This window comes from Piliocolobus tephrosceles, chromosome 9, assembly GCF_002776525.5.
Source record: "Piliocolobus tephrosceles isolate RC106 chromosome 9, ASM277652v3, whole genome shotgun sequence".
Taxonomy (NCBI): domain Eukaryota; kingdom Metazoa; phylum Chordata; class Mammalia; order Primates; family Cercopithecidae; genus Piliocolobus; species Piliocolobus tephrosceles.
The window spans coordinates 76,116,077-76,135,701 of record NC_045442.1 but is presented as its reverse complement, the minus strand read 5'-3'; the positions used below and the strand labels follow the sequence as shown (position 1 = coordinate 76,135,701).

General features: G+C 44.1%; 1 protein-coding gene and 1 pseudogene across 1 annotated transcript; both read right to left on the bottom strand.

Moving 5' to 3' along the window:
• LOC111537971 overlaps positions 1-2,844 on the bottom strand; it is a 3,392-nt pseudogene extending 548 nt beyond the window's left edge.
• A 13,073-nt stretch (positions 2,845-15,917) lies between these two features.
• Positions 15,918-19,625, bottom strand: LOC111537970 (pulmonary surfactant-associated protein A-like). The gene is made up of 2 exons (XM_023205150.1): positions 19,316-19,625; positions 15,918-17,074 (listed from the first exon to the last, which is right to left on the bottom strand). The coding sequence occupies exons 1-2, from the start codon at positions 19,623-19,625 to the stop codon at positions 16,698-16,700; spliced, it is 687 nt and encodes a 228-aa protein (XP_023060918.1). The 3' UTR covers positions 15,918-16,697.

Here is a 19,625-nt window from a genome sequence, read left to right as displayed (position 1 = left end):
GAAGGAAGGAAGGAAGGAAGGAAGGAAGGAAGGAAGGAAGGAAGGAAAATCACACAGGGTGAGTGAGGCTGGCTGGGTTTGGAGCCCAGTCCAGGACAGTAGGCAAGTAGTCTGAGTTCCCTGGGAAGTCAGACCTCTGAAAAATCACCCTATGCCCAGTAGCTCAGTCCAGAGCCTGGTCAGGAAGCAGACCTCAGCTGCAGAGCCTGGGAAGGGGTGTCCAGACCCCTGCAGACAGCTCAGACTCCCCTGGGATATCCCACCTTGAAAAAGCATCTGCTAAAACCTGCCTTGGCACAGGTGCACGTAGGGAGACAGTCTTGGGCCCCATCGCAGGCTTGGGCACCAGGATAAGCAAGAGGCAGGGACAGACATCAGAGCACAGTAGATAACAAGGAAGGAGCACAGACTTCGGAGAGGACAGACTTCCATCCAAACCCTCCCCTGCCACTTCCCGGCTGTGTGACCTGAAATGAGTCACCAACACTTCCTGCACCTCGGTTTCCTCACCTGTCAATAAAGCAAGTTCAACAACCACAGCTGAGGTTGCTGAGAGGATTGAATGAAACTGTCTTATGGGAAAATGCCACCCAGCACAGGCCCTGGTGTAGGACAAGTGTTCATGAATTAGTTCCCCTCCCACCTCCTCTAAACCTAGAGTGTGCTGAAGAAAAGAGTGAGAGCCAAGAACACATTATGGGCAGAGAGAAAGCTCACGCTTCTTCATGTGGTCCAGAAGGCTTCTGAGCCTTCTGATCTCAGGCTCTGTAGCTGTCTCTCTAAGTTGGCCAGCTTAGCCTCAGCAACTGCAAAGCAACAGGGAGAAGGTATTTATGGAGAAGACCTTAAGTTGGAGAGTGGAGCATTTTGAAAAAAAACAAAGTGGCTTACTAAGAAGAACACTTATTCCAGAAAAATAAGAAAGCGAAAGAAATAAAAGGGGAAAAATGACTACATTCCTGCTTCCCAGCTATACCTCTGCATCCCTTCACAACCTGGAACTTCAGGCCTGGACCTCTGTCTCCACATACAGCTTGCATATTGTCATATTGTAAGAATTCGTAAGAAAATACTCAACTCATTACTCTTCTTTCTGAAAACTTTTCTTTTTTTTTTTTTTTTTGAGGCGGAGTCCTGCTCTGTCGCCCAGGCTGGAGTGCAGTGGCTCAATCTCGGCTCACTGCAACCTCCGCCTCTCAGGTTCATGCCATTTTCCTGCCTCAGCCTCCCAAGTAGCTGGGACTACAGGCGCCCGCCACTATGCCCGGCTAATTTTTTGCATTTTTAGTAGAGACGGGGTTTCACCATGTTAGTCAGGATGGTCTCAATCTTCTGACCTCGTGATCCGCCCGCCTCGGCCTCCCAGAGTGCTGGGGTTACAGGCGTGAGCCACCACGCCCGGCCTAATTTTTTGTATTTTCAGTAGAGATGGGGTTTCACCATGTTAGCCAGGGTAATCTCAATCTCCTGACCTCATGATCCACCTACCTCGGCCCCCCAAAGTGTTGGGATTACAGGCGTGAGCCACCGTGCCCGGCCTGAAAACTTTTCTTTGTCATTCATTTTCATTTCTCATTCCAGATACACTTTTTAATACGTTTGTTGTTTTGACAGGCTGGTAGGCAAATATGAATAAGTAGGTTGTCATTGTTCTTTTGTTCTTACTGAGTTTGCTCTATTTTTCTCTGAACTAAGTTGCTGTGATGTTCCCCGTCACCCAGGGTTCCTAAGAGGCCGAACATTTTCATGCCACTCTTGTGACAATGGACATCAACCCAACCCCCTAAAGGGCCTATTTCCTCCCTGGCACCCTGGAGGTGCACACTGGACTGTTTCCACTGAAGAAAAGCCAGAGTCCATCTGCTAAGGGGCCTGATGAGGGAATAGCCCTACATGGCTTGAATGTCTGCATCTGGGCACCTATGGGAGTCCCCTCAGGCCCCAAGTAAAGCTGAGAGGACCGGGGGCGCTGGGCCAGGATGCAGAGTTGTGCATCTTCCCATGAGGCAGCAGGAGAAGGGGACCACCCAGCTGGCCCTCCAGCTCCCCAGGCCCGGGACCCCCAGGCCACCATGCTGAGGTATGCCCCTTACCTGAATTGTCCCCACGATCTCCTTTTTGTCCCCTTGGTCCTGGAATTCCAGGAGCCCCTGTGTTTCCTGGGGGCCCCAACTTCCCAGGAAGGCCCTGCAAACCTCTGAATCCTTGATCTGTTGCAGGACAAAGGGACCCAGTGGCTATCATTCATTTTTTTCCCAAAAATCTCAATACTCCATTCATGTTCACCCCCGGAACAGCCAGTGAGCTAATGGTGACCCAAAGAAAAAAGACCCCCGACTCCTGCATCCCAGGGGAGGGCCTGCACCAAGGCCAGCTCCCTAACCAGGCGCAAAAACCCTCTGTAGGGACAACCACACATCCCTAATTCCTGTGTGAAAATATGGGATCCCGGAGAGTCAGCAAGCAGCTTTGTTTTGGAGACAATGGCATTTTACAGGGATTGTTCTGAGTGTAGCATGGCTCCTGATGAAACGGGAGCCTCCCCAAGTCTGTGCTCGAACCCTCATGTGGAGGAAATGCCTGCTGGAGGTAGAGATTCAGAAAGACACAGGTCGGACCTGGATCTCCCTTTTCCCTATTGGGTCCATCTCATCCATCTCTGCCTGTGATGCCCCTGGGTCTCCAGCACAGCGCTAGGCAGCTCTCTACATTTGTGCCCTCACCCCATCCTGCACTGCTCCCTCCCAGGCATCTGTCTCCACAGCTAAGCACCTCTGAGCCTCCAGAGTCACAGGTTCTCAGGGTAGCTTTCTCCAAATATTTATTTCCAGAAAAAGCATGCATAGATCTTCCACCAGACAAACACATACACACACACACACACACACACGGACACACAGACACACACACATGCATGCACACAATTGACTACTTCCATTTATGTTTCGTTCATTGCAGGGCCAGAGTGGAGAGACTAAAAATCCCCAGCACTGAGTCACCTCCTTCACCTCTTCTTGTTTAGAACCTTTGTCAAATGTCTTGTTTGGACATCTCACCAGGCCAGGCACAAGGAGAAGGGGTATTTGCAGATGACTTCAATCCACAACTGAATGTGGGCATTGGACCTGCTGCTCCCTCTGCCTGGACATTTCCCTGCATCTCTGCCTGCTTATTTGTTGTCACTCAGCTTTCAGCTTAAATATTATCTCTGGAGAAAGGTCTTTGCTAACCCTGTAATTTTAAGTAGTCACTCAGTTGTAATTCTCTGTTCTAATTTTCTGCCAATTATAGCTTCCACGTGGGACTGTTTTGTTTATTTGGTTGCATATCGATTGATCACCCACCCCACTCCTGTAGAACGAGAAGCTCATGAGAATAGGAGTCTTGTTCCCCAGCTGTTGTTTCTGCACCAAGAAGAGGGCCTGGAAACAGAGTAATGCTCAATAAACATTTATGGAACAAATGAATCCTCCAGCAGCGTGTCCTCAAATCAGCCCTCTTCTCTCTGGCTGGAGCTACCATCTGTGCCCCCCTTACCAGTGACCTCACTTTTCTATTCTCAGTTCACATCTCTGTCCCCAGGGTGCAAACCAGGGCTGGGCACACAGGAGGATTGGGTGCGAGGGAGAGGAGAGAGGCAGAGACCTCGAGCAGACACCAGATCATCTGTGCTCGTCCAGGCCTGAGTTTCCAGAAGTGTCCAGTTCTTGTTGCCAGAGCCTAGTCAAGCTGCCCAGATCCTGGATATGAGCTTTGATGCTTGCCTTCCTCCAAACTCACACCCATTCTTTGAAACACTTCATGTCACCAAACAGCTTGAGAGGTTTGTTTTTCCCAGGTGGTGAGTGGGGTGGGTCACTTCCCTGTGACTCTGCCTTGTGATGGGAGTTTTGGCTTCTCAAGGGTCCTCACCCTGTGTACTCATGTCATCAGGCCCTGTCCAGAGGCCCTCTGGTTCCCATTCAGGGGGCCTTCCAGGCATCAAGAGGTGCTTCCATGGTAAATAAGATCCCTCTCAAGGCTGTGTCTCCTGATGCCATTGACACAATGTTGAAGGGCCCATAGGCCCAGAGGACAAAGGAATTTCAATTCGCTTAGCAAATAGGCAGACCTCCCAAGAAGGTGGGAATGTGAAACTGACAGATTTGCATTGAGCCAGGATCCTAACTGTGCTACAGACTTAGAGAAAGGGTGGTTTTGAGTGGGGAGAGGGTAAGCAGGAGGTAAATACACCTAGGAGCAAAGGAACCTCAGAAAGCCTGGATTCTGGAGGGGACGAGTTTCTCCCCCAAGGATGTGTACCCATGTATCTGTCTTCTCATAGACTCAGAGGTGAATTTATGCTGTTCTTATGACTGTTACTGAATTTTGCTATTTATGCCAAGATGAAAAATTGTGTTTCCAGTGTCTCAGTGTGGCATGATCTCCCACACTGTGGAGACTTAAATGCAGTGGAGACACCACAGCCCAGGCACCTCAGTGGTGTCTCAGATGGAGGCCAGGCAGATTTGAGTTCATCATGGGACAATTATCAAATACAGTAGGGGACAAGCAGAGTGAGAGCTGATAGAAATGACAAGCCTCAGAAATAGCCCTCCAAGGAGTGTGGACCCCACATGACAGATAAATTAATATGCACTTCAAAAGAGGGTATAATGAAGGAATAAATGAAAATTATATAATTAAATTAATAAACTTGAATTAAAAATAACTATAGTGCTAATAAAATAAAATACTGGTTCTTTGTCAGAGACATAAACTTAGCAAATATGGCTGTAGTAGTTTTGAAGTTGTTTCCTCCTTGTTGTAAAATTACATCTCAGGCCCTTTGCCATAGGACTTCACAAAGGCTCCCACTAGAGTGTGAGGAGTAAACACTCCAGCGCCTTTGTTGTTTGGTGTGGCCATGTGACCCTGAGCTGAGACGAAGGGAGTAGGAGCTTAACGAGTGCTTACAGGTTTGCTATGGCCTTTGTGTTTCTTTCCCAATCATGGGAAGTATGCATCCCTGGAAAGTGATATGGAACAGTCACGAGCTCACCTGAAAGTCTGTCCAGCTGACTGCTGCTGAGTCCAGGCCCACTCAGCTGAAATCAGCCAAAGTTCAACAAACTGGAAGATCCAGAGCAGGAAATAAACCATTTACCCTTGAGAGGGAAATTTACTGTTTTGTTAGCTGACTGATACAGTATCAATGATTGATAGAAAAGGTATAAGGAATTAACAAACCAGCCCAGGCACAGTGGCTCACGCCTGTAATCCCAGCACTTTGGGAGGCCAAGGCAGGCAGATCGCCTGAGGTCAGGAGTTCAAGACCAGCCTGGCAAACATGGTAAAACCCCATCTCTACTAAAAATACAAAAATTAACTGGACGTGGTGGTGCCTGCCTGTAATCCCAGCTACTAGGGAGGCTGAGGCAGGAGAATCTCTTGAATCCAGAAGGCAGAGGTTGCAGTGAGCTGAGTACGTGCCACTGCACTCCCGCCTGGACTACAAAGCGAGACTCCATCTCAAACAAACAAACAAACAAACAACAACAAACAAATCAGGAAGAAAAGGGATTATTATACTAGTACAGATGGTGCTGACATTATAAAATCACACTATGTACAGTTAATTTTATAGCAACACACTGGAAAATTAGGTAAAATATATAATATTATAAGAAAGTTTAGAATTATTTAAGTTGGCCCAAGAATTACTGATATATTATGGTAATTGATATATGACTAATCATAAAATATAGAAATGGAAGTCAAAAATTAACAACCATCCCTCCATCAACAAAATGGTTTTAAGGTGAGTTGTATAAAATCTTCAGAGAAGAGACTACTCTCGTAGAGAAATGGTTTATATCTAAAAAACTACTTAGCTGAGATGATTAGCTGAACATGTAATTCAGAATGGATAAGGATTGAACAAAAGAAGGAAACTTTCAGAAAATCTAATTTATAAGCAGAGAGGCAAAAATACAGTTTAAAAAATAACTATTAAAGTCCAGCCCTGTATTCACGGTTAATAGCAGTCTCTGGAATCTGACTTCCTACATTCATTAGCCCATGAACTAGCTGCATAATATTTGGAAAATCACTGGACCCTCTATATCCCTTGACATTCTTATTTGTAAAAAGGGGAAAATAATAGCACCTATAAAATAGGGTTAATAAGTTTAACTAGTATAGTGCCTACCCCATAGGATGTGTGATGAGCATATATAGCATCAGACCGAGTAGGATATATCCAAGGAATGCAAGGATGGCTCAACATCAAAAAGTAAATCAATGCAAATCACTACTTTAATAAAGAGCAGGTTTTATTAAGAGCCTAATTCAGATCCGTGCAATCTTGAAGCTTGAAGCCTGTTCCCAAAACTAATACGTGGTCTGAAAATTCTTCATACATTTTTTCCCAGACTCCTGTAATGCAAACTTTCTAGGGTTGATTTCAAACACAGTCCAAACAAATGACATTGTCCTCCAGTTTTGTCATTTCCCCACTCAGGCCATAGAGTGGTAGCTCAGCTTGAAGCTGTTGCTTCTTGAAGTGAAGGGTGGGCAGTGGCCTACTGTCTTATTTCTTTGCATGTGCAGAGGGTAGAGAGAATGCTGTTGGTGCCAATGGTGGGCAATACCTGCTCACAGGAGGAACCATATGTCAGCAGGTACACTACTGCCTCTCAGCCCACACTGACTGGTTGTGTGACTGATTACAAATGACAGCTCCTTTCAGCAGCTGGTTCTTCAGGAAAGAGACTCTATAATTGCCTCTATCTACATGTCGCTTACCCTCACCTTTGCACCAGTACACATTTCAGTCCATAATGTCTTATTGCTGGGGTCCCTGAGTTTCAGGAAGCAACTTGTTCATGAGTCGGGTGTGAACCCCAGGCAGCTTCTGTGATACTGGCATTCACATAGCCCCCTAGGAAACTCAATCCACGGTGTTGCAATCCACATTGCCCCAAAACACTCCTGCTCACAGCTTTGTCCTTCCTCTTCTTCTCCCCATGCTCCATAAAATCAGTCCATCTGCTGGTTCCAAATGTCAGAATTTCACAAGAGGAAATGATTCCCCATCCCTGCCTTACATGACTTAATCAGAGACGTTGAGATAACCTGAGCATCCCTACTCACAAAGATTAGGAGGGGCTTAAGACAGTCACTTCCCATACCCCAAAAGTAGAGGACAGGAAGGGATGATTTCCACTGTGAGAGCACAAATGTCACCCAAGGTGGGTCAGCAACCTCCAATTCTCTCCAGGCCTCCTTTTACTGACAAGGGAATGGGGATTATTAAACCACTTGTGCTGAACAGCCCACTCCTTGCAGGGCCTATGGTGGAGTCGCTGTGGCATTTCTCCAAACTTAAATAATGAAGCACTTAGAGCCTCTTATGCTCAGTGGCATCCTCTGGATGCCAGTACTACTTGCTTGACACTCTTGCCTTGATGTTAACAGACTAAAGAAAATGCTGAAAATTCATCTGATAAAGTGCAGCACACTTTCATAATGAAAACAATCTTAGCTAACTAGAAAAAAAGAGGAAACTTTTTTACCTTGACACAAGGTATTTACTAGACACTTAAAACGGCAACATTTTCAATGGTGACATATTGAAAATGTTCCTGTTACATAATCAGGGCCAACTTCACATTATACACAAAGAGTCCATTTTCATTGTGTCTCTTCAAAAGCTATAGAGGTTTCTGTCTCCTATAAAAAGATAAGAATTGAGACATTAAAATATAAATGTCATATAGGAACAGGAAAAATTTCCATCACTTGTAAATACAAACAGTATTTATGAAATAGAATCGAAGATGGCCGAATAGGAATAGCTCCAGTGTGCGGCTCCCAGCAAGATTGACGCAGAAGACAGGTGACTTCTGCATTTCCAACTGAGGTAACTGGTTCATTTCACTAGGACTGGTTGGACAGTGGGTACAGCCCACAGAGGGCAAACTGAAGCAGGGTAAGGCATCGCCTCACCCACGAAGCACAAAGGGTTGGGGGATTTCCCTTTCCTAGCCAAGGGAAGCCGTGACAGACTGTATCTGGAGAAACGGTACACTCCTGACCAAATACTGCACTATTCCCACTGTCTTAGCAATCGGTAGACCAGGAGATACCCTCCCATACCTGGGTCGGCAGGTCCCATGCCCATGGAGCTTTGCTCACTGCTAGCGCAGCAGTCTGAGATGGACTGGATGCTGCAGCTGGATAGGGGGAGGGGTGTCTGCCATTACTGAGGCTTGAGCAGCTCACAGTGTAAAGAAAGAGGCCTGGAAGCACAAACTGGGCAGAGCCCACTGCAGCTCATCAAGGCCTACTGCCTCTATAGATTCCACCTCTTGGGGCAGGGCATAGTAGAACAAAAGGCAACAGGCATCTTCTGCAGACTTAAATGTCCCTGTCTAACAGCTCTGAAGAGAGCAGTGTTTTTCTCAGCATGGTGTTTGAGCTCCATGAACAGATAGACTGCCTCCTCAAGTGGGTCCCTGACCCCCATGTAGCCTGGCTGGGAAAAACCTCCCAGGAGGGGCCGACAGACACCTCAAACAGGCGGTGCCCCTCTGGGATGAAGCTTCCAGAGGAAGGATCAGGTAGCAATATTTGCCATTCTGTAGCCTCCTCTGGTGATACCCAGGCAAACAGGGTCTGGAGCGAACCTTCAGCAAACTCCAACAGACCTGCAGCTGAGGGGTCTGCCTGTTAGAAGGAAAACTAACAAACAGAAAGGAATAGCATCAACATCAACAAAAAGGACATCCACACCAAAACCCCATCTGTAGGTCACATCAAAGATCAAAGATAGATAAAACCACAAAGATGGGGAGAAACCAGAGTAGAAAAGCTGAAAATTCCGAAAAAAAGAGTGCCTCTTCTCCTTCAAAGGATCTCAGCCCCTCGCCAGCAAGGGAACAAAACTGGATGGAGAATGAGTTTAATGAGTTGACAGAAGTAGGCTTCAGAAGGTTGGTAATAACAAATTTGTCCAAGCTAAAGGAGCATGTTCTAACCCATTGCAAGGAAGCTAAAAACCTTGAAAAAAGGTTAGATAAATGGCTAACTAGAATAAACAGTGTACAGAAGACCTTAAATGACCTGATGGAGCTGAAAACCATGGCACAAGAACTTCCGACGCATGCACAAGTTTCAATAGCCGATTTGATCAAGTCAAAGAAAGGATATCAGTGATTGAAGATCAAATTAATGAAATAAAATGAGAAGACAAAATTAGAGAAAAAAAGAGTGAAAAGAAACGAATAAAGCCTCCAAGAAATATGGGACTATGTGAAAAGACCAAATATACATTTGATTAGTATACTGGCAAGTGACAAGAAGAATGGAGCCAAGTTAGAAAACACTCTTCAGGATATTATCTGAGAGAACTTCCCTAACCTAGCAAGGCAGGCCAATATTCAAATTCAGGAAATACAGAAAACACCACAAAGATACTCCTCGAGAAGAGCAACCCCAAGACACATAATTGTCAGATTCACCAAGGTTGAAATGAAGGAAAAAATGTTAAGGGCAGCCAGAGAGAAAGGTTGGGTTACCCACAAAAGGAAGCCCATCATACTAATAGCGGATCGCTCGGTAGAAACCCGACAAGCCAGAAGAGAGTAGGGGCCAATATTCTACATTCTTAAAGAAAAGAATTTTCAACCCAGAATCTCATATGCAGCCAAACTAAGCTTCATAAGTGAAGGAGAAATAAAATCCTTTACAGACAAGCAAATACTGAGAGATTTTGTCACCACCAGGTCTGCCTTATAAGAGCTTCTGAAGGCAGCACTAAACGTGGAAAAGAATAACTGGTACCAGCCACTAGAAAAACATGCCAAATGGTAAAGACCATTCATGCTATGAAGAAACTGCGTCAATTAATGGGCAAAATAACCAGCTAACATCATAATGACAGGATCAAATTCAAACATAACAATATTAACCTTAAATGCAAATGTGCTAAATGCCCCAATTAAAAGACACAGACTGGCAAAATGGATAAAGAGTCAAAACTCATCAGTGTGCTATATTCAGGAGACTCATTTCATGTGCAAAGACACACATATATTCCAAATAAAAAGATGGAGGAAGATCTACCAAGCAAATGGAAAGGAAAAAAAAAACAGGGGTTGTAATCCTAGTCTCCGATAAAACAGACTTTAAACCAACAACAATCAAAAGAGACAAAGAAGGCCACTACATAATGGTAAAGGAATCAATTCACCAAGAAGATATACTATACTAAATATATATGGACCAAATACAGGAGCATACAGATTTATAAAGCAATTCCTTAAAGACCTACAAGGAGACTTACACTCCCACACACTAATGATGGGAGACTTAAACACCCCACTGTCAATATTAGACAAATCAACAAGACAGAAGGTTAACAAGGATGTTCAGGATTTGAACTCAGCTCTGGACCAAGCAGACCCAATAGACATCTACAGAACTCTACACCCCAAATCAATAGAATATACATTCTTCTCAGCACCACATCACACATATTCTAAAATTGATCACATAAATGGTAGTAAAACACTCCTCAGCAGATATAAAAGAACAGAAATCACAACAAACTGTCTCTCAGACCACAATGCAATCAAATTAGAACTCAGGATTAATAAACTCACTCAAAACCACAGAACTACATGAAAAACTGAACAACTTGCTCCTGAATGACTACTGGGTAAATAACGAAATGAAGGCAGAAATAAAGATGTTCTTTGAAACCAATGAGAATAAAGACACAATGAACCAGAATCTCTGGGACACATTTAAAGCAGTGTGTGGAAGGAAATCTATAGCACTAAATGCCCACAAGAGAAAGCAGGAAAGATCTAAAATTGACACCCTAACATCACAATTAAAAGAACCAGAGAAGCAAAAGCAAACAAATTTAAAAGCTAGCAGAAGGCAAGAAATAACTAAGATCAGAGCAGAACTGAAGGCGATAGAGACACAAAATAAACCCTTCAAAAAATCAATGAATCCAGGAGCTGGTTTTTGAAAAGATCAACAAAATAGGTAGACCACTAGCAAGACTGTTAAAGAAGAAAAGAGAGAAGAATCAAATAGATGCAATAAAAAATGATAAAAGGGATATCACCACGAGTCCCACAGAAATACAAACTACCATTAGAGAATACTGTAAACACCTCTATGCAAATAAACTAGAAAATCTAGAAGAAATGGATAAATTCCTGGACATATACACACTCCCAAGACTAAACCAGGAAGAAGTTGAATCTCTAAATAGACCAATAACAGTCTCTGAAATTGAGGCAATAATTAATAGCCTACCAACCAAAAAAAAGTCCAGGGCCAGAGAGATTCACAGCCGAATTCTACCAGAGGTACAAAGAGGAGCCGGTACCATTGCTTCTGAAACTATTTCTATCAATAGAAAAAGGGAATCCTCTCTAACTCATTTTATGAGGTTAGCATCATCCTGATACCAAAGCCTGGTAGAGACACACACAAAAAAAGAGAATTTTGGGCCAATATCCTGATGAACATTGATGTGAAAATCCTCGATGAACATTGATGTGAAATCCTCCATAAAATACTGGCAAACTGAATCCAGCAGCACATCAAAAAGCTTATCCATCATGATTAAGTGGGCTTCATCCCTGGGATGCAAGGCTGGTGCAACATATGCAAATCAATAAACATAATCCATCACATAAACAGAACCAATGACAAAAATTATATGATTATCACAATAGATTCAGAAAAAGCCTTCAAGAAAATTCAACAGCCCTTCATGCTAAAAACTCTCATTAAACTAGGTATAGATGGAATGTATCTCAAAATAATAAGAGCTGTTTATGACAAACTTACAGCCAATATCATACTGAATGGGCAAAAACTGGAAGCTTTCCCTTTGAAAACTGGCACAAGACAAGCATGCCTTCTCTCACCACTCCCATTCAACATAGTGTTGGAAGTTCTGGCCAGGGCAATCAGGCAAGAGGAAGAAATAAAAGATATTCAATTAGGAAAAGAGGAAGTCAAATTGTCTCTGTTTGCAGATGCCATGATTGCATATTTAGAAAACCCCATCGTCTCAGCCCAAAATCTCCCTAAGTTGATAAGCAACTTCAGCAAAATCTCAGGATACAAAATCAATGTGCAAAACTCACAAGCTTTCCTATACATCAATAACAGACAAACAGAGAGCCAAATCATGAGTGAATTCCCATTCACAATTACTACAAAGAGAATAAAATACCTAGGAATTCAATTTACAAGGGATGTGAATGACCTCTTTAAGGAGGACTACAAACCATGGCTCAATGAAATTAAAAAGGACACAAACAAATGGAAGAACATTCCATGCTCATGGATAGGAAGAATTAATATCATGAAAATGGCCACACTGCCCAAAGTAATTTATAGATTCAATGCTATCCCCATCAAGCTACCACTGACTTTCTTCACAGAATTGGAAAAAACTACTTTAAGTTCATATGGAACCGAAAAAGAGCCTGTATTGCCAAGACAATCCTAAGCAAAAAGAACAAAGCTGGAGGCATCAGGCTACCTGACTTCAAACTATACTATAAGGCTACAGTAACCAAAACAGCATGGTATCGGTACAAAACCGAGATATCGACCAATGGCACAGAACAACAACCTCAGAAATAACACCACACATCTACAACCGTCTGATCTTTGACAAACCTGACAAAAACAAGCAATGGAGAAAGGATTCCCTATTTAATAAATGGTGCTGGGAAAACTGGCTAGCCATATGTAGAAAGCTGAAACTGGATCCCTTCCTTACACCATATACAAAAATTAACTCAAGATGGATTAAAGGCTTAATGTAACACTTTACACTATAACAACCCCAGAAGAAATCCTAAGCAATACCATTCAGGACATAGGCGTGGACGAAGACTTCATGAGTAAAACACCAAAAGCAATGGCAACAAAAACCAAAATAGACAAATGGAATCTAATTAAACTAAAAGGCTTCTGCATGGCAAAAGAAACTATCATCAGAGTGAACAGGCAACCTACAGAATGGGAGAAAATTTTTGCAATCTACCCATCTGACAAAGGGCTGGTATCCAGAATCAGCAAACAACTTAAACAAGTTTACAAGAAAAAAAAAATCAAACAACCCCATCAAAAAGTGGGCAAAGGATATGAACAGATGCTTTTCAAAAGAAGACATTTATGCAGCCAACAGACATGAAAAAATGCTCATTATCACTGGTCATCAGAGAAATGCAAGTCAAAACCACAATGAGATACCATCTCACACCAGTTAGAATGGCGATCATTAAAAAGTCAGGAAACAATGGATGTTGGAGAGGATGTGGAGAAACAGGAACGCTTTTACACTGTTGGAAGTGTAAATTAGTTCAAACATTGTGGAAGACAGTGTGGCGATTCCTCAAGGATCTAGAACTAGAAATACCATTTGACCTAGCAATCTCATTACTGGGTATATACCCAAAGGATTATAAATCATGCTACTACAAAGACATGTGCACACATATGTTTATTGCAGCACTATCCACAATAGCGAAGACTTGGAACCAACCCAAATGTCAATCAATGATAGAATGGATTAAGAAAATGTGGCACATATGCACCATGGAATACTATGCAGCCATAAAAAAGAATGAGTTCATTTCCTTTGCAGGGACATGGATAAAGCTGGAAACCATCATTCTAAGCAAACTATCACAAGGACAGAAAATCAAACACCGCATGTTCTCACTCATAGGTGGGGGTTGAACAATGAGAACACATGGACACAGGGTGGGGAACATCACACGCTGGGTCCGGTTTGGGGGTGGGGGCCAGGTGGAGGGATAGCATTAGGAGAAATATCTAATGTAAATGAAATTTGAGGGATGCAGCAAACCAACATGGCACATGTATAACCATGTAACAAACCTGCATGTTGTGCACATGTACCCTAGAACTTAAAGTATAATAATAATAAAAAAAAAATATATATATATATATATAAAAAACAGAATCAGTTATATTAGAAATATTAGTGGGAAAATGAGCATCCAAAAGATGGTTGGGTATAAGATCAACAGAAATTAAGAGTTTTTTTTTTTTAACAAATCAGCAATAATTAATTTGAAATCTTATAAAAATAGTAACAATAGCAAATAAAAGCATAAAGAAAGTAAAAATAATCCTAATAAGAAACAAGAAGATATCAATTTTCAGAGGCTTGAAGTATTTATCTATAAAATTGGGAATACACATGGTCCTGGATTTTTGATGGTTTAACTTACAATTTATCAACTTTACAATGATTCAAAAGTGATGTGAATTCAGTAGAAGCCATACTTTGAGTACACATACAATCCTTCATTCACTTCCAGTACAGTATTCAAAAAAGTCCATGAGATAGTCAACACCTTATTATAAAATAGGCCATGTATTAGATGATTTTGCCCAGCTACAGGCTAATGTAGTGTTCTGGGCATGTTTAAGGTAGTTTAAGTTAAGCTATGATTTTTGGTAGGTTACGTGTATTAAGTGCATTCCCAACTTATGGTATTTTCATCTTGCAATGTATTTATCATGATATAACCCCATCATAAGTCAAGGAATATCTGTATATCCTTCTCCTTCTTTTTAAAATAATTTGGAGGAGGACTCAATAATTTGTGTGCTGCATCCTAAGTGCATGCGGAATGGTGATCAGATTAAAATGCTTCCTTCATAAAAGACTGAGAAATTGTTCCCCTCATACTCATTGGTTTTCTGAGTGTAGATTCAGGAATTCCTTGCACCCAAGAAAAACAATAAATGCCGAAGAAGAGTGTTCACAGGTACTGGGGTGGAGAAGTGGGAGCCTTTCTGGGAGGGTGTTACAGGGGAGAAATGGGAGGTGGGACACACATGTGGCTGCCTCCTCAAGCAAGAAGGGACATGGTCTCATTCCCGCGCAGCCCTGGGGTATGGAAGCGTGGTCCCATTCCATGCAGACCTGAGATTAGGATGAATCACTGAGGCCCGGGACTGAGCCCTGAGTGCCACCATCACTGCTGGGCTGCAGAAATCATTCAGGTGGCTGCATGGAGGACAGAAGGCATGGTATCCCCACCCACAAATGGACCATGTGGATTCATGATGCCCATGTGTTCTTCCAAATGGTGTCTGTAGCTCCCCATCCCCCTGCACCATCAAAGGGAGGAGAGTAGGGGGCCCCTCCCATCAAACAAAGAAAGCACATCTTGAGATTGAATTTTCCAATATTCAGGCAAGTGAGGGCTCAGAGCCAGAGTTCATTCGATTTACAAAAATACAGAAATGTGATATTTCTTGGAACCAGAGCAGAGGAAACATATAAACACATTCATGATTTATTACATACACTTAAATCATCTTTGTTCAGCTCAGGGGTGGGGTGGCTGGGAGCATGAACTTCAGATCCAGGAAGATGGGTTTGGATCCAGCCTCTGCCATTTGCTCTCTAGAATAATACTCAAAACATTTCACTCCTCCAAGTTTCAGTGTCCTTATAAAAAAAATGGAGAAAACAATACTGGTCCCATGATATTGTGTGAAGATTGAATAATAAGCCATATTAGAATTGCTTGTCAAGATGTGTGGTGCGTGATATGTGCTCGGTCAATAGCCTCTGTGTGTAGTAACAGCTCTGGTAGTAATTTTGCTAGCTGGGGGGATGGTAATAATTGGGACAGCAACAAGTATTTCATCCCCATTTTATAGATGAACACATAAGCTCAAGGAAAAAATCCCCAAGAGTCACCAGTTACCTTGCCTACCCCATGACACATCCTAAGACCTGACCCACGTTAATTTTAATGATTATCTGGGTGAATGGATTAATGAAAGGGAAAAGTGGAGCCGGTGGTGTGGGGGGAGGGGTGGTGTGAATGCCTACTTAAGTCTGAAGTGGGGTACAGAGTCGTTCATCAGCAGAAAGTTACTTGGATTACGTCTGCAGTTGGGGGGCTCTTCCCTAGAGGCCTAGGCCGGCTGTCTTCAGGTCAGGGGGCTGAGTTGGCAGCTGAGTTGGCATCCAAAGACTCAAAGGAATGAATTGTACATGTCAGTCACAGGGTTGGCTTGGACACCACCATGCTGGGGCACCACTGGGCCCTCTGACCACCTGGAGAACCTGACCAGGCCTGCCCTGGAGACCTCAGAGTGCCAGAGAATCTCCACTGCAGCCTTACCTCTGTACAGTCAGGGCTTCTTTGAAGTCTGCCTCTCTCTGTCATTATACTTGGCCAGGACTGCTCATCCTGATGGCACTGGGCAGGCAGTGGGCTGCAGAGGGAGAGCTAAGGGCATCAGGAGGCAGGCACTCTGTGAGACGTCAAAGGGTCCTTCTACTCCAAGACCTCACTGCTGCCATCTGTAAGTGAAGGAACTGGACCAGATGGGGAATAAGGAGGGCTCCATCTCATGCCAAAGGCCAAGGCTAGGAATGGCTGCCTGGGAGACAGTGCTGGGAGGGTTTGCAAGGGGAGTGTCAAGGATGGCCAGTGATTCTGGGGAAGAGTCAGGGCCCATCAGGGGAATAAAAGGGTTAAAGATGCCTTCAGCCCTAATAGCCACAAGTGAATTCTGTTGAAAGGGAGTTCCAGCATCTCACAGACCAAGTGGATCCTGGGGATGGAAACCGAAGGCCAGACAGGATCCTCCCTGTCCCATGGCATAAATGCTTCTTAGAACTCACAGATTGTCAGTCGGTTGCACAGGCAGGTCCTGTCATTCCACCGCCCGTCTGTGTACATCTCCACACATTGCTCTGTTCCCTGACCCGCGGGCTTCCCTGGGTACCAGTTGGTGTAGTTTACAGGGGTCCCATCTGAGTAGCAGAAGTCTCCAGGGCGTGGACCCTCAGTCAGGCCCACATAGGCATACGTGTTGTACTTCTTCACGAAGCTTGCAACGGCCTCGTTTTCCTCTGGACTCCTGGGGACAGCAATGCAGCCGCCTGCTTTGGGGCGTGCCTTCCGAATGGCATCAAAAGTGATGGACCGTCCATTGGTGGAGAAGACCTTCTCTCCTACTGCCAGTATGGACCCCTGTAGACTAAGGGCTGGTAGCAGAGGATTCCGGGTCAGGCCACTGACTGCTTTGTCTCTAAGCCACCTCCCTCACCTGCGCTGTCTGCCACCGGACTTTCCCCAGCCTCTCCATCTCTGCCTCTCTGTGTCTTCTCTTCCTCTTCCAATTGCAATTTTCTAAATTCTCTTCTAGGCTCTCATCCATGTACTCATTCATCTATTTAACAATTACTTATTGCCAGAAATGGTGCCATTTCCTGGGATTCAATAGAAAGCAAGAATAGGCAAAGACCTTGCTTTCCTAAGTCATTAGGAGTGGATTGTGTACACTTCTGTCACCTCTGGGCCATTCCGAAATATCAGGAATCATCATTCCTTTCTGAAGACCTGAATGTCCACATACTTCTCTGCATCAAAAGGATATGACAATTGTAAATATATATGTATCCAACACCAGAACACCAAGGTAAAAGCAAATATTATTAGATGTAAAAGGAGAGACAGACTCCAATACAATAATAATTGGGGACTTCAACAGTTTACTGTCTGCATTGTTAGATCATTTAGACAGAACATCTACCAAAAAAAGTTGGTTTAAACTGTGTTGCAGACCAAATGGACCTAATAGACATTTGCAGAACATTTCATCTGACAGCTACAGAATACCCATTCTTCTTATCAGCACATGGAACATTCTTTAGGATACACCGTTTTAGGCTACAAAGTAAGTATCAATGAATGAAAATATTAAAATGATATCAAGAACCTTTTCTGACCACAATGGAGTAGGAAGGAAATTTAAAAATTTCTGGAAACAAATGAAAATAGAAACACAACAAACCAAAACCTGTGGTAGACAACAAAAGCAGTAGTAACAGGGAAATTTATAACATTACATGCCTACATCAGAAAAGTAGAAAGATTTCAGATAAAAACCTAAAATTCATCTTAAGAAACTATAAAAGCAAGAAAAAAGCCAAACCCCAAATTAGTAGAACGAGAGAAATTTTTTAATTTGGAGCAGAGGCTGGGTGCAGTTGCTCACACCTGTAATCCCAGCACTTTGGGAGGCAGAGGTGAGTGGATCACCTGACGTCAGGAGTTTGAGACAGTCTGACCATGTTGAAACCCCACAGCTACTAAAAATACAAAAAAATTAGCTGGACGTGGTGGTGGACGCCTGTAATCCCAGCTACTCAGGAGGCTGAGGCAGGAGAATTGCTTGAACACGGTAAGCAGATGTTACTGTGAACCAAGATCGCACCACTGTACTCTAGTCTGGGCAACAGAGTGAGACTCTGTCTCAAAAAAAGAAAAAAAAATGTGCGGAAATAAGCAAAAAGTAGACTAAAAAAGCAGCACAAAATGCCAACAAAATGAAAAGTTGGGGAATTTTTTGTTTGTTTGTTTGAGACAAGATCTTGCTCTGTCACCCAGGATGGAGTGCAGTGGCATTGTGTCCGGAATTGGTGGGTTCTTGGTCTCGCTGACTTCAAGAATGAAGCCATGAACCCTCACGGTGAGTGTTACAGCTTTTAAAGATGGTGTGTCCAGAGTTTGTTCCTTCAGATGTTCAGATGTGCCCAGAGTTTCTTCCTTCTGGTGGGTTCGTGGTCTCACTGACTTCAGGAGTGAAGCTGCAGACCTCCGAGGTGAGTGTTAACAGCTCTTAAAGGCAGTGTCTGGAGTTGTTGGTTCCTTCAGGTGGGTTCGCAGTCTCGCTGGCCTCAGGAGTGAGGCTGCAGACCTTTGCAGTGAGTGTTACAGCTCATAAAGGCCGCACGGACCCAAAGAGTGAGCAGCAACAAGATTTATTGTGAAGAGCTAAAGAACAAACCTTCCACAGTGTGGAAGGGGGCCTAAATTGCCACTGCTGGCTCAGGCAGCCTGCTTGTATTCCCTTATCTGGCCCCACCCACATCCTGCTGATTGGTCCATTTTACAGAGAGCTGATTTGTTCGTTTTACAGAGAGCTGATTGGTCCGTTTTGGCAGAGTGCTGACTGGTGAGTTTATAATCCTTTAGTTAGACACAAAAGTTCTCCAAGTCCCCAGATTAGCTAGACACAGAGGCTGATTGGTGCATTTACAAACCTTTAGCTAGACACAGAGTGCTGATTGGTGCATTTACAAACTTTTAGCTAGACACAAGAGTGCTGACTAGTGCGTTTACAAACCTTTAGCTAGACAGAGAAGTTCTAGGAGCCCCTACCCATCCCAGAAGCCCAGCCAGCTTCACCTCTCACTGGCACTCTTCCCAGGACTTTGTGGCACCTAGCCCGGGCACACTGGCAGCCCAGAGGGAGCTCGTCCCTCCATCAAGCCCAGTCCATGCCCACCCGGAACCCGCGCCTGCCCGCACGGGCGGCGCGCAGCCCCGGCTCCCGCCTGTGCCTCTCCCTCCACACCTCCACACGAACAGAGGAAGCCAGCTCTGGCCTTGGCCAGCCCCAGAGAGGGGCCCCCACAGCGCAGCGGTGGGCTGAAAGGCTCCTGGAGCGCCGTTAGGGCAGACGCCGAGGCTGAGGAGGTGGCGAGAGTGAGCGAGGGCTGCTAACACATTGTCACCTCTCAGCATGATCAT

Coding starts and splice junctions, on each gene's coding strand:
- LOC111537970 (XM_023205150.1), bottom strand. CDS start 19,625: ATGATCATGCTGAGAGGTGACAATGTGTTAGCAGCCCTCGCTCACTCT. Junction 17,075..19,315: donor TGCCAGTGTGCCCGGGCTAG/GTGCCACAAAGT, acceptor CTCTGCTACCAG/CCCTTAGTCTACAGGGGTCC.